The sequence below is a fragment of the Lipotes vexillifer genome, unplaced genomic scaffold, assembly GCF_000442215.2.
Source record: "Lipotes vexillifer unplaced genomic scaffold, Lipotes_vexillifer_v1.1 scaffold83, whole genome shotgun sequence".
NCBI classification, from domain to species: domain Eukaryota; kingdom Metazoa; phylum Chordata; class Mammalia; order Artiodactyla; family Lipotidae; genus Lipotes; species Lipotes vexillifer.
Genome location: NW_006799780.1, coordinates 2,104,514 through 2,119,136, shown reverse-complemented (window position 1 = coordinate 2,119,136; position 14,623 = coordinate 2,104,514). Strand labels below are relative to the sequence as shown.

The following is a 14,623-nucleotide window of genomic DNA, read 5'->3' as shown; positions in this document are numbered from 1 at the left end:
GACTCTCAACCACTGCACCACCAGGGAAGCCCCGGAACCTTATTCTTGAGCAAGCAGAGCTGAGGAACAGTTTCTGACCCTGCTGACCTCTTGGTGTGCAATAGGCTAACTTGCCTTTAGTACTGCTTTTTTTTTTTTAATTGGAGTATAATTGCTTTACAATGGTGTGTTAGATTCTGCTTTATAACAAAGTGAATCAGTTATACATATACATATGTTCCCATATCTCTTCCCTCTTGGGGCTCCCTCCCTCCCACCCTCCCTATCCCACCCCTCCAGGCAGCTTCACTCTACCTTAGGTCTAACCTGAGCCCCAGAGGCAGCTGGAGGACAAAGGCAGGAGCTATTCACTGTGATGCAAGCTTTTTCTTTGCATGGTGAGGAATGTTTCTCTTGACCTTGTTTACAGTTGACTCATTAAGCCCAGAGATAACTTTGTAAACTTTACTTAAGAATTTTCCTAATATGGTAAATCAGAAATGTGATTGGGTCATGCCAAGATGAAGCCCAGTGTTCAGCCAAAAAAGAATTGCTTAATTTTATCAATGCTTTGCATCAGAGAGTGTCACTGTATAAACATCATTGTCACTGTATAAACCATCTAGTAGAAGTAAACCTGTCCACCAACCTGTACTGTTCATTTTAACTCCATTTCTGTCAGTCACTGCATTTTTAAAAATTGGAAGGCATTTCTAATGATCACTTTTTTATTGATTCTTCTGTTCAGTGTTTTTTCAGGTGATAATGGTAGGTTATAGAGGATTCCTCCACATTTGTTCCTCTTCCCTTTGAACTTGGGTGATCTAGCAAGGGTTGAAGTGTAATCCTGGCAAGTTTTATGTTAATTTGATTGACATATAGAGGAAGAGAATGCCAACAGACACCACCACATAGGGAAAAACAGTGTCCAGCTTGCTATTGGGTTGGGAGTAATATAGTTACGTGATATTTATGCATACACTTCTACTTTGTTTTAATGATGAAGTATATTAATAAACAAGCAATTAGATTCAGAAATTTATAAATATATTTGAATAGGACAGGATTTATTTTCTTCAATTTATGTTTTTAATTGAAGCAAGTATATTAAGCACTGCAGTCGTTGGAATTGCTAGGCTAAATATTTTGGCTTTTTATATTTTAAAACTGCTCCAGTGCATATAACTAGAACATGTGGCTTGACTATATTATCCTACAAAGTCCTGACATTGGTAATTCACATCTTCCTAGGCAAGAATAAATTAAGTCATTAAATTATTCAAAGACCAGCAAACAGCTCTAATGCCCACAGGTAAGATTTTTGGTTTGCAAATGGACACCCATTTCTGGGGCTGTTATCCAAGTGTGAGCAACTTAGCCGTTAGGCCAAAACAAAACAACAGAATGCAGGAGTGATGTTTAGATGCCATATAAGAGTACAGTAGTCAGGGTTCCTAGACTCATAATTGATGATTTGTGATTAGCTCTGAACTTCATAATGACAGAGACTTCAGAACTCCTCATTAGATTGCCAAAAAAAGGAGAAACAGAAATGGTTAAAAATTTAGAGAATGCAGCCTCTAAAGAAATAACTTAAGGAAGATTCCCTAATCATTTGAATGATTATTCAAAATTATTATGAAACAAACAAACAAGCAAATAGAACCCCCTTTCTCCCCAATAATTCATTGATGGGTCAGGTGACCCTGCATCCCTGCCAACTAATCATTTTTATCATTTTAGATTCTCAAATACCTTTATACAAGTGAAGGAGTCTTCGATTTTTAAAATAGTCTTTCTGTAGCAAGAAAAACCAATAAGATGTGACCATTTCAGGGTCTCCCAGTGTGACCTTGGGCATGTCTTTTTATCGTTCTGGACTTTAGCTCCACATCTGTAGCCTGAAGAATCACCTAGGGGGAGAATCAAGGGTGTTTCAGTCACAAATTATCTGGTTCCATCTTTTGCAAAGGAAAAAAAAAAATATTCATTTCGCCCAAGAAGACAGTCCCCTTGCACACTGAAGGGAGAAACATAAGTTGTGGGAACTCCCACTTATCTATGAGCCCTCTCCTCTTTGCTGTGGCACCTCCTCCCCCCTGCTCTGGACACCAGCTGCCTTCTTGCCTTTGCAAGAAAGGATCTTCCAAACATATTCAAACTGAACTTTTAAAAGAACAGAAAACTTAAAAGGCCATCTCTCCCAAAGTGTATACATTTTCAAATTTTAAGTTAACAGAACAATTCTGTGTTTGTGGAATTTTAGGCTTCAACAATTTGGGGAGAGGAGGGTCTCCGGGATAGAGGACTAACTAGTAGGGCTTTATTATGCATGATTATTATGTTGATCACATCGACCCAGGGCCTCTTCCATTGCCTGACCGTCCCTGCTCTACAAGTAAGGTCAGTCCATTACTGTCTTTCTTATCAACATTTGTACATTCTATATATTTGGGTTGTTTATTTTTTTCCTTCAAATAATTTTCTTTTTTGCACACCTTTGCTATGGGCAAAATTGTTTTTCAGGAATGGAGTTCCCTTAGATTCTTCAAAACTCTGGGGTAATGTCAAATATTTTCTTCTCTTCTCCTGTTCAGTTTTGCAATGGCAAAAAATATAAAGTTTTTATGGACATTCTTTTTTTTTTAATTTAGTTTATTGAAGTATAGTTGATTTACAATGTTGTGCTAATTTCTGCTGTACGGCAAAGTGATTCAGAATATATATTATACATTCTTTTCCATATTCTTTTCCATTATGGTTTATCACAGGATATTGAATGTAGTTCCCTGTGCTGTATAGTAGGACCTTTGTTTATCCACATTCTTTTCCATATTCTTTTCCATTATGGTTTATCACAGGATATTGAATGTAGTTCCCTGTGCTGTATAGTAGGACCTTGTTGTTTATCCATTCTCTATATAATAGTTTGCATCTGCTAATCCCAAACTCCCAGTCCATCCCTCCCCCACCCCACCCTTGGCAACCACAAGTCTGTTTTCCATGCCTGTGAGTCTGTTTCTGTCCTGTAGATAAGTTCATTTGCATTGTTAGGACATTCTTTAGACTTTGCCATGAGCACTGAGGTATTCTAAATATTTTATTTTAATTGAAATTGCTATATCAATGTCATCTGTGGTATGTTTTTATATGTGGTGACATTTTTAAATGATTTTTTTTTATTTCAGGGTTTTGGGCTCATGAAGTAGGTAAGATGATTGGACTAGAACATCCTCTCGTTCCAGTTCAGCATCAGTATGTTGTCACATCGACCATCCCTGAAGTGAAAGCTTTAAAGCGAGAACTCCCGGTGCTCCGTGACCTGGAAGGATCTTACTACCTCCGACAGGAAAGGGATGGGCTTTTGTTTGGTCCATATGAAAGTCAAGAGAAAATGAAAGTTCAGGACTCATGGGTCACCAATGGAGTTCCTCCAGGTGGGTTCAGCAAATAGAAGTGTGTGCAGACACATCTATTTTATCTTCCTTGTAACTCTGGGCTGGCTATAGAATAAGATGACACCATAATACTAGACTATCAGATACCTGGGACATTGGAAGTGAGGGATTCGAGGTAAATTCTGTTCTCATATCCCTTTGAACAATCACAGCAGGGGATAAGGAAAGAGAATTGGTGGTGGGAAAGCTGAAAAAGATGCTCCCCGCTGCTTTGGAAGGCCCCAGGTAATTTTTACCTGCCCACACCAACCTCCTGCATCCCCCTTTTCTCCTTAATCCCCTGCTTACTTGGTCTAGTGTCTAGATTTGGATATAGCTGCTCTTGTTCTTTGACAGTTGGAAACACAACAGGTAGCAGAGATAGGACATCCAGCCTGTTAAGAATGAAAGCCTCAAAGTCTATAGCAGAGCAGGATAAGTTGGTACTGCGAACTGAAGCCCTCCTGTGCTGCATAAATGGATGTGGAAAAGTCTTAGGCCTCAGTGCTAACTCAGGAGGTACCATAGTTTCTCTTTCAAGTTCTGTAAGCGAGAGAAGGACCTGTTTTTGTTTTTCATGAAACATTTCTGCAGAGCCAGATGAAGGGTTGGTTCACCTAAGGAGGTATCTCAGGCTTTAATCTATAAAAGGAGCCAAAATGTCATTGGCACACAAATATTATAGGGAATATAAAGAAATGGAGGTAATTGTGCTTTCTAGAATTATACTTTGATAAGCTACTTGGGCTAGGGAATGAATCCCTCCCTCCTACTCTTCAAAGAACATCTGTGCTCACATTACTACAAATGATAAGCCACCTTCCACAGAAGTTGGGCCAGCCAACTGAGGGCTTCGGTTTTGCTGGGTGGGCTCTGCACATTCGGGCCTGAGGGGAATAGCTCCTGATCCCAGAGGGAGGGCTAATCTGCCACCTGGGAGTCTCCTTCTCAGTTCTTCCCCCATGCTGGCAATCTCTCCTCCAAATAAATATTTGAACAAATATTTAATAATATTTATTGAACAAATATTTAAATAATTCCAGTTGGAGGAAGAGCCAGATTGTTGGCTGGCCCTGGGCGTCCACATGCCCTGGTCTAACCCTAGTGATCTGCAGACCTCCCTGACCTGACATGCAGTCCACAGGAGGGCCAAGAGGGAGCTGGCTGGCTGCTGTGTGGGAGTATCCCTGGGATTGGTGACGATATTCTTTTAGCAGCTTATCCGTAGCCCTGCCTTCAGTCCCAGTGCCTTTTATGACTGAGAAGATGACTGTGCTCCAAGACCCTGACTCTCTTCATAGAATTCCAGCCCTCGGATGTGTACAGAAGAGGGCTAGAAGAATGAAGCCTCCATGCCATCCTTCCCCGCTAAGAGTTAAAAGGTGTCTAGAATTCATCATCCTAGATGCTAAAGTGGTTTTTCATTTATCCCCTGTCCTGACATGACTTTGCAAACTCCCATTTGCCCTCACCTGAGAGGTTGAAGCAGACTTCTATGGTTAATTGAAGGATAAAAGACCTCTCTTGACAAACCAAATTATTATTGTTTGTTTTTAAAAATTGTGATCAGCCTAAATGCTGGAAACTGCTAATACGCATAAATTAAAATTTTCTATTAAAAAGGTTAACTTTCATGATTTATTGTTTCAGGAAATAACATTATTCTTCTCAGTAATATAGTATACTAATATAACAGTACTCATCTGTTGATAGTAAATATCAAGTTTAGACTTAAAAAAGAAAGTACAGGGCTTCCCTGGTGGCGCAGTGCTTGAGAGTCCGCCTGCCGATGCAGGAGACGCGGGTTCGTGCCCCGTTTCGGGAAGATCCCACATGCCGCGGAGCGGCTGGGCCCGTGAGCCATGGCCGCTGGGCCTGCGCGTCCGGAGCCTGTGCTCCGCAAATGGGAGAAGCCACAACAGTGAGAGGCCCGCATAACGCAAGGAAAAAAAAAAAAAAAGAAAGTACAATACCTTCCTAACGGGCCATCTTTAAATGTAAGCTGATTCAGAGATTGAAATCACTTTGGAGCACACGTCAGGGCAGCTGTGGCATCTTGACCACAGTGGCATTTCTCTTCAGGGTTTGGAAAGGAGCTCTTTGAGTCTGATCTAGACCGAATCATGGAACACGTCGAGGCTGCCATGGAAATGGTTCCAGTCTTGAAGAAGGCTGACATCATCAATATTGTCAACGGTCCTATCACCTATTCTCCTGACATTCTGCCTATGGTAGGGCCCCATCAGGGGGTCAGAAACTACTGGGTGGCTATAGGCTTTGGGTGAGTATCTCTATGTAATTCAACATTTATTATAGAGTTATGTAGTTTAGAGAAGTCTTATCCCATTATCTCAGGCCAAGAATGGAGAATGGGAGAGAGGCAGAGAGTTTTCTCCCTTTTATGACCAATGAAATGTGAGGAATAAAAAATTTTAGTCTTAAAACTTTGACTTGTATAGGTTTAAAAGATTTGTACACAGAAGGGCAAGGATTTCCTGGAATTTTCTCTTTGCATATTTCCTGCCGTTTCCATTATTTATGTTTCCTTTCATGTTGTGAATGTTCAGATAGGTCAACTTACCCCACTTTTGCAAGGATGTTTTCATAACACAATGAGACAAAGGTAAATCAAAATATCAAATGTGTAATATGTCTCATGCAGTTTTCACCATAATTCATGTTTGTTCAACATGATTTTTGTTTCTTTATGATTCCTCTGGTTGCTTACTATTTATGGTTCCATTACCCATTTGATGTTTCATCTCTAATATTTGTCCCATTAATTTGGTGAATATTAACGTCAAGCCTACCTTACTATCATATCACAGTTTCTAATATTTTACTTTTCTTCCCCATTTTATTTGGCCACTTATTCAACTGATATTTGATGATTGGCCAGCTTTGTACCAGGTCTAGTTCTGGGCACTGGGCTACAGCTGAGAACAAGGCAGTAAGTCTCATCAGAGGCACAAGGCTGGTTGGGGTGCTGTTCTTCCAATACAGTAGAGAGGCTGGGGTATGAACTAAGGAAGCAGCAGTGGGCACTGAGAGATAGGAAACAAAATTATTTAGATTTGGTGATTGATTGCATTAGGTCTTAAGGGAGAGAGAAAAATAGCAAATGATGGCAACCTTTCTTACTTGACTCCTGGTTGGACGCTGGGGGCAAAGGAAGAAATAATTGGAAAAATAATGAGTTCCATTTTTGACAGTGTTAAGTTTAGGTCTTTGGGACATCCAGAGGGAGAAAACCTGATGAAGATAGGAAGCTGGAAGGTATAATGTAACTGAGGGCTTAGGAAATCCCCTATAGAGTCCATATGTAGGCATGTTCATGTGGGAGTGTTTCTCTTGTAAATCACTTGTATGTCTTCTTTGGAGAAAAGTCTATTTGTATCCTTTGCCCATTTAAGAAATTGGATTATTTGTCTTTTTATTGTTAAGTTGTAGGAGTTCTTTATATATTCTAGATACAAGACCCTTATCCCATACATGATTTGCGATTTTTTCCCATTCTGTGGGTTTTTCATTTTCTTGATCATAGCCAGTGAAACACAAAAGTTTTTAATTTTGATGAAGTCCAGAATGTGAAGTTTTTTCTTCTTTTGAATGTAGTTTTGACATCATATATAAGGAACCATTGTTTAATCCAAGTTAATGAAGATTTATACCTGTGTTTTCTTCTGAGAGTTTTATAGTTTTAACTCTTTTCTTTTAAATATATATATTTTTGATGTGGATCATTTTTTTTAAAGTCTTTATTGAATTTGTTACAATATTGGTTCAGTTTTATGTTTTGGTTTTTTGGCCTTGAGGCATGTGGGATCTTAGCTCCCCGACCAGGGATTGAACCCACACCCCCTGCATTGGAAGGCGAAGTCTTAACCACTGGACCACCAGGGAAGTCCCTAGTTTTAACTCTTATGTTTAGGTCTTTAATCAATTCTGAGTTAATTTTTGTATGTGCTATGAGGTAAGTGCCCAGCTTGATTCATTTGAGGATAGCCAGTTGTTCCAGCACCAATTGTTGAAAGACTATTCTTTACTCATTGAAATGTGTTGGCATCTATGATGTCTTTTTTCTGACACCACTTTTGACATTTAATTCTCCAATTCTCTGACACCAACTGACTATCCAACAACTCAATTCAATTCTGCTGCTAACTCCCAGAGTTAGTGCAGACCCCACTAGTTAAGGACTCAGTCCCATAAAACTGTCCTCACTTCAGATGCCAACTTCAGATGTCCTCAATTCACTGAATGGCTGCACATTTGGAGGTTCCTGCAACCCCATCCTCAGGTTTGATAATTCAGTAGAATAATCACAGAACTCAGGAAAACCCTACTTACGTTTACCTATTTATTCTATAGAATACAACTCAGGAACATCCAAATGGAAGGGATGCATAGAGCAAGGTATGGGAGGGAGGGGTCTGGTGCAGAGCTTCCATGCCCTCTCTGGTGCACCATTTTCCTAGTGCATCAATGGGTTCACCAACCCAAAGGCTCTTTGAACACTGTTGTTTAGGAGTTTTTGTGAAAGTTTCATTACACAGGCACAATTGATTAAATCATTGACCATTGGTGATTGAACTTATGGTGACCAGCCCCTATTCTGAAGCTATCTAGTTCCCCTGGCCCCCTTCCATGGAGCTATCTGTTAGCATACGAAATAATATAAATTCCAAAGGTTTTAGGAGCTCTGTGCCAGGAACTGGGGACAAACACCAAATATTTATTTTTTTTATTGTACCACAGCATCCTTGTCAAAATCAATTCATCATATATGTACAGATTTATTCCTAGACTCTCAACTTTATTCCATTGATCTATATGTCTATCCTTATGCCAGTACCATGCTGTCTTGATTACTGTAGCTTTGCAGTAAGTTCTGAAACTGGGAAGTGTGAATCCTCCAACTTTGTTCTTTTTCAGTATTGTTTTGGCTATTCTGGGCTTCTTAAATTTCTGTGTAAAATTTAGGACCAACTTGTCAATTTTTTCAAAGAAGCCACCTAGGATTTTGGTAGGGATTGCATTGAATCTGTAGATCAACTTGGGGAGTATTGTCATCCTAATATTGAGTCTTCCGATTCATGAACAAAGGATGTCTTTCCATTTGTTTAGGACTTTTAATTAAAATTTCTCTCAATAATGATTTGTAGATATCAGAGTGTAAGTTTTGTACTTCTTTTGTTAAATTTATTCCTAAACATTTTATTCTTTTTGATTCTGCAGTTAGCTTAATCACTGAATTATTGATTTAGTCAACACATATTTGCAGATCATTGCTCTTTATCTGTGAACAAGAGCAGACAGTATTCCTGGCCTCATGATATTTATATTTTAATAGAACACCCGTCACTAAGGAAATTAGGAAGTTGCTTTCTTTAGAACACTAGTTACTTATCACCTAGAAATTGTATCTACTTGTATGGGGCTGATGTTGGACTCCTGCTTTGATTGCTCTGGGTAATTTTCCCAGGTTGTAGACGTTGCGAGGTGAATGGGGAGGATAACAGGTCGGGGCAGACAAAGTGCCACACTCTCTCCGACCAATTTGGTGTGACCCCAAAATGCCTTCTTGTTATTTAAAAGTTGGATTGCTAAGATATTTCTTATGTAACATGGTGGAATCCTCACATTGGCTACCCCTCCCAATTTATATCAGTGATCCATCCCATGGTTCTGAAGGCCAGTGATTTCCATATCTGGCTGAGCACCAGGGCTTGTTAAAAAGCAGAATCTCAACTTTGTGGTTAGTCACTTACACGTGTTTCATCCTCCTTTGCATCTTATCTGTGAAATTCTTATTAGTTATCACTAGAATCCATGAAAGGTGTGTGGAATTGGAAAACCAACAAGCAAACAGATTCCAAGACACCCCTCCTATTGATTCTGATTCAGTAGTCTGGAGAGGGGCCCAGGGATCAGCACTTCAGCATTGTCTGTTATTCTAGTCCAACCAGTTGAGAGAATAGGTATTTGCAGACTGTCTACATATATGCCAGTGCTCATTTACCTTACTCACAGAATACCCTCAGTCAAAGCTGTTTTACTTTTATACCAAATCTAATAAGTTCTTCTGCTTCTAGGTGACTAACACAATGCTCCCCAAATGTTTAATGAGTTGGATTGAATTGAATCTAGTTATCCTGGCTTACAACAGATTATAAACAGCAAATTTAAAGAGAGGAGAGACAGTTTCACAGTTATCGTAAAAAAGCATAGACACGGGCTTCCCTGGTGGCGCAGTGGTTGAGAGTCCGCCTGCCGATGCGGGGGACACGGGTTTGTGCCCCGGTCCGGGAAGATACCACGTGCCACGGAGCGGCTGGGCCCATGAACCATGGCCGCTGAGCCTGCGCGTCCGGAGCCTGTGCTCCGCAACGGGAGAGGCCACAGCGGTGAGAGGCCCGCGTACCGCAAAAAAAAAAAAAAAAAAAAAAGCATACACAAACACTCAAAAAGCATAGCAGCTGGGCCATGTAGAAGGAGTAGGTTCTACAGATTAATGCTAGACCTAGAAGAAGAGCCTCACTCTTCTTTCCTCTTCAAGTTCCCTTTCACTTCCGCTTCACACGTTACTTCCTTATGAAAATCTTATCCATTGGGCAGAGGCATACTCTGTTGTTGGATATACAAGGACCCATAGCCACCACGTACTGCTTTTGCCTACTATGTGCTTTTAAATGCCATGTCAATTAATTCTCCACCAGCACCATAAAGTGTGCACATGTGGAGACTAAAGCTCAGGGTGGTTACACAGCTTGCCCAAGGTCACACAGCTGGTAGTGGCAGAACAAAAATCCTACCTAGATCTCTCTTACTCTATGCTTTTACACTTTCAACCGCTACACCAGGGGCTCTCAATAGATGTTTCATAGCATTCAGTTGTATGGGATTTTACATATAACTTAATAATGATTACAGAGCTGACGTTTGTAGAAATTTACTTTTTAAAAATATATTTGATTCAGTATTATCCTCAAATAACAGCACTCTGCCCCATTTATTGGAAAGAACATGATGGTGTAGCAGTGCGACCACAGGAAACAGAAGCACAACCCTCCCTATGCCCAAGGAGTCTGCCAAGGATGTAAATTCCGTTTATGTGTGTCTTGGCTGAAAAAAGATTGAGAACCATTGAAGAAGTAAAGTCCAATAACAGGGAGTGTATACTGGGGGCAGAAGACTGAGTTTGTATCCTGAATCTGCACTTTATTGCTGTGTGACCTTATTTAACCCCTGAGTGCAGGCTGGTTTTCTCATTGGTAAAATAGAGTTGCTAAAGAATAAATCAGCTGGTACATGTTAGAAGGAAACAGTGCTTGGTAAATGGTAAGTACTCAGTGAATATCAGAAGAACTTTAAATAGTTTCAAGTCTTATAAACAGTATCTCCAGCTCTCAAAAATGGCAAGTGTTGTATATCATACATTGGGACTGTTTAAGTGAATAAACATTTTAAGCATATATTTCACAATTATTTTAAGGATGTATTTAATTTTTTTTTTTTTTTGCTTTCTTGAAACTTAATGAGATTGTTTGTGGGTGATTTGGATGAGCCATGTCTCTTTTTAAAACTATCCAGAGAAGTATAAATTGCTGTCTTTTTATTCTGCTTGAGAAATATCCTTATAACAAATATAAGCATTCATTTTTATAAAGTAGAAAAACTGGTATCTTGTTGTAGAAAAAGTTAGTTAACATTTCCAGTCTTTGCTACGGTCCTCCCATGCTCTTAGAAGCTGCGATGCTGGCTAAGTAGCTGTCATCCAGGGTACTGGAATTTCTTGCATTTTGAAGTCTGCTCGTGTAGCTCCTTTTCCTGGTCCTCTACTGGTGACTCCCTGCTCATCCAATTCCTCAGAAGCTTCTCTTGACTTAAACCAAAAATGAACCCACAGTAAAGTCCTTCATCAAGACTTTCCTTTATCCACAAGAATGAATGGGTAGGACTGCCCGTGGGCGACGTTAAACTGTGATCCCGCCATCTGGTATGAAATTATTTGCCACAGTCATGTTCTTGGTTTTAAAGCATCCTCATGTGGAAATAGAAAACAAGCCAACCCTCCCCACCAAGTGACCCAAATTGCAAAATACAGGAGCCATTGTTTCTTCCTCCTCTTTCGCACAAGTCCTTGGGTGAATGCCCCTTTGTCTGAATGCTCCTACAATAATGGCCCAAGATCCTTGTGCAGAGGTCATTGCTATGGGAACCTGAACTAAACTGAGTCTGAGAAGAGATGGGTGTGCCACTCCACAGTGTACATATTTCTCCTGCAAAGTTCCTATTAGTGAGGATAATCATAGCTCAAGAGGGCTGATAAGGTACCAACCACATCTGCCTGTGTGCTTCCTCTCCTTCATTTTCCTAAAGCATCCTTACTAGCTAAGAGTCGTAGACTATTTTGCAGATACACAGCTCTTGAAACTGTGGAAAGAAACTAGCTATCAAGTCAGGCACATTTAATTTGAATGCCTAAACATTTTTTTTTTTTGAGGAAAATAAATGATAGCATAAAGATTATGTTGATTGTGTGTTCTGAATAACAATAGCACAGAACACTGTAGCTTTGAGGCCTTGTTAAATATATAGACATGTTTCATTGTTGAAAAACAATAGGTGTTAGTAACAGGGTATTTATTTCTGTATTTGAAAGGTATGGCATAATCCATGCTGGTGGGGTAGGGAAATATCTGAGTGACTGGATCCTGCACGGAGAACCTCCTTTTGATCTGATAGAATTGGATCCCAATCGCTATGGCAAATGGACAACAACTCAGTACACCGAGGCGAAAGCAAGAGAGTCATATGGATTCAACAATATTGGTAAAGTGCACATTTACTGTTGTCTATGAAGTGTGTTCAGAATTGACTTACATCACTTCTGACTTTAGAAGCTTTTTATTCTGTGTATCGTGGGGGAATGGTTAGGGAGTCTAAAAAGCATGTGCTTCTAAGACACAAAAAGGAATCTATATGAATATATATCTTTAATGTGAGGAATGCATAAGTGATTTTAACTTTTAAATCTATTTTTATTTTACCCTTTGATGATCAATATAAATGACAGCTTTGGGTTTTTTTAAACATAAATTTAATGCATATATATGTATATATATTATACATATATATTATACATATAATATATACATATATTACATATATTATATTTATATATATATATATATGCTTCTAGACTTTAAGTGCTGTGTTTTCCATTTTCTGAATCCCTTCAAAATATTTTATAGTTTTGGTTCTATGCTATTCAGAGCACTGATTCTCCTTTTTCAGTTGGTTACCCTAAAGAAGAACGATTTGCCGGGAGGCCAACTCAGCGAGTCAGTGGGCTTTATAAAACCCTGGAGTCCAAGTGTTCCATGGGGTTCCATGCAGGCTGGGAGCAGCCACACTGGTTCTATCAACCAGGCCAGGACACTGGGTACAGGTAAGTGAGTGACTTAACCTGCCTGTCACTCTCACCTCAGAATGAAATTTGGGGGTGGAATGGAGGGACCCCAGAGGAGTGCCATGTCCCACTCCCACCCCATCACTCCACCCCATTCTAAAGAGCATTGAGCCTTTTCCCACGAAAATCACTTTTTGTGCAGTGCAGGCCTTAGTTTATCCCATGTGACACTGGCCCACATCTAGGACCCATGTGGCCTCACGAGACCTACAACCAGCCTAGATGAAGCCTCTGCTTGGCATTTTCCAGTTGCTCAGAGAAACTTCCCCACCCTCTCCAAATCCCCACATGGCTTCAGTTGGCTCCTAAAGGTTTGTCCTGGTTTAGGATTCCTGGCCAAGTCACATAGTATGGAAACAGTATGGAAATATGGATTTTCTATTTGTCAAGGAATAGCTCAAAGCAACTGCTTTCTAGTGTGTGTGCATTGAATCATGCAAATTATATGCACTGCTAATAAATTAGGGGAAAAGGTCATTTGCTTACTATTTTAGTTTGAGCTAAAACGTAAAGCACATCACTAAAACAATTCTCTGAATTCCTCTAAAGTTGTTGCCATTATATTTGGATTGCATACTATTGTACTTGGGATTAATAGTGATTATATATTTTTTCTCATGAGAATCCATAAACCAAGAGAAAACAAAGTTTCCTTTTCACGTTAAGTTCTCCTTTTTCTTAGCTGTGTTGGGTCTTCATTGCTGCTCATGGGCTTTCTCTGGTTGCGGCAAGCGGGGGCTACTCTTTGTTGCAGTGTGCGGGCTTCTCATTGCGGTGGCTTCTCTTGTCGCGGAACACGGGCTCTACACACGCGGGCTTCAGTAGTTGTGGCACGTGAGCTCTAGAGTGCAGCCTCGGTAGTTGTGGTGCACGGGCTTAGTTGCTCCGTGGCACGTGGGATCTTCCCAGACCAGGGATTGGAACCCGTGTCCCCTGCATTGGCAGATGGGTTCTTAACCACTGCACCACCAGGAAGTCCAATTCTCTCGCTCTCTCTTTTTTTTTTGACCTGTCATTTTGCTTATTTAAACAGGTTTTAATGTCTACTTTAAGATCAGATCTAAAAGGTCCAAAGTATAGTAGAGGGCCAGTTGTTGATTAATGAATTTGGACTCTGTAGTCAGCCAGTGGAGATTACCTGGGGGCAAAATACCGGTTTGGTTTTTCCTAAATGACTCAGATCAATGCCAGATCTATTCTTCACCTTGTGCTATTTGGACCTTTCCTATTTCTTCTACTATTTTAATAATTAAACCACTGAAGACTCATTTTGCAGACTTAGCATCCTGCTCTGAAGTTAAAGTACCACATTAATAGTCCACTCTGTAAACTAGAAACGACCCTGCATAATGAGTTAGGAGACCTTTGTTCCAGGCCCAGCTCTGTCATTAACTAATGCAAAGACCTTGGAAGTCACTTTGTGCCTTTTCTCTAAAAAATGAAGATGTTGGACCAGATCCTTGCTTACTCCAGGTGGACCAGCATGAAGCCTGTTAGAGTGCAGAATCTAGGGCCCCTCCGCAGACCTGCTGCATCAGAATCGGTATCTTAACAAGTACAAGTGATGTATTTGCATAAATGTTTGAGAAAAAACAGACAAGATAGCTCTACCCCTCATATATTTCTGGTTTAATTATGCCCCCCAAATTAGTATTTTTAAAATCCTCCCCCCGGTGATTCTAATATGTAACCAAGGTTGAAAACTACAGGATTGGTTAACTTCTAAACTCTT

General features: G+C 40.0%; 1 protein-coding gene across 1 annotated transcript in view; it reads left to right on the top strand.

The window, feature by feature from the left end:
* The window catches only part of DMGDH (dimethylglycine dehydrogenase), a 60,470-nt gene that overhangs the window by 17,459 nt on the left and 28,388 nt on the right, over positions 1–14,623 (top strand). The window contains exons 6-9 of the mRNA XM_007471966.1: positions 3,168–3,416; positions 5,499–5,697; positions 12,082–12,251; positions 12,717–12,870. Coding sequence (XP_007472028.1) covers positions 3,168–3,416; positions 5,499–5,697; positions 12,082–12,251; positions 12,717–12,870 — 772 coding nt within the window. The remainder of the gene's footprint in view (positions 1–3,167; positions 3,417–5,498; positions 5,698–12,081; positions 12,252–12,716; positions 12,871–14,623) is intronic.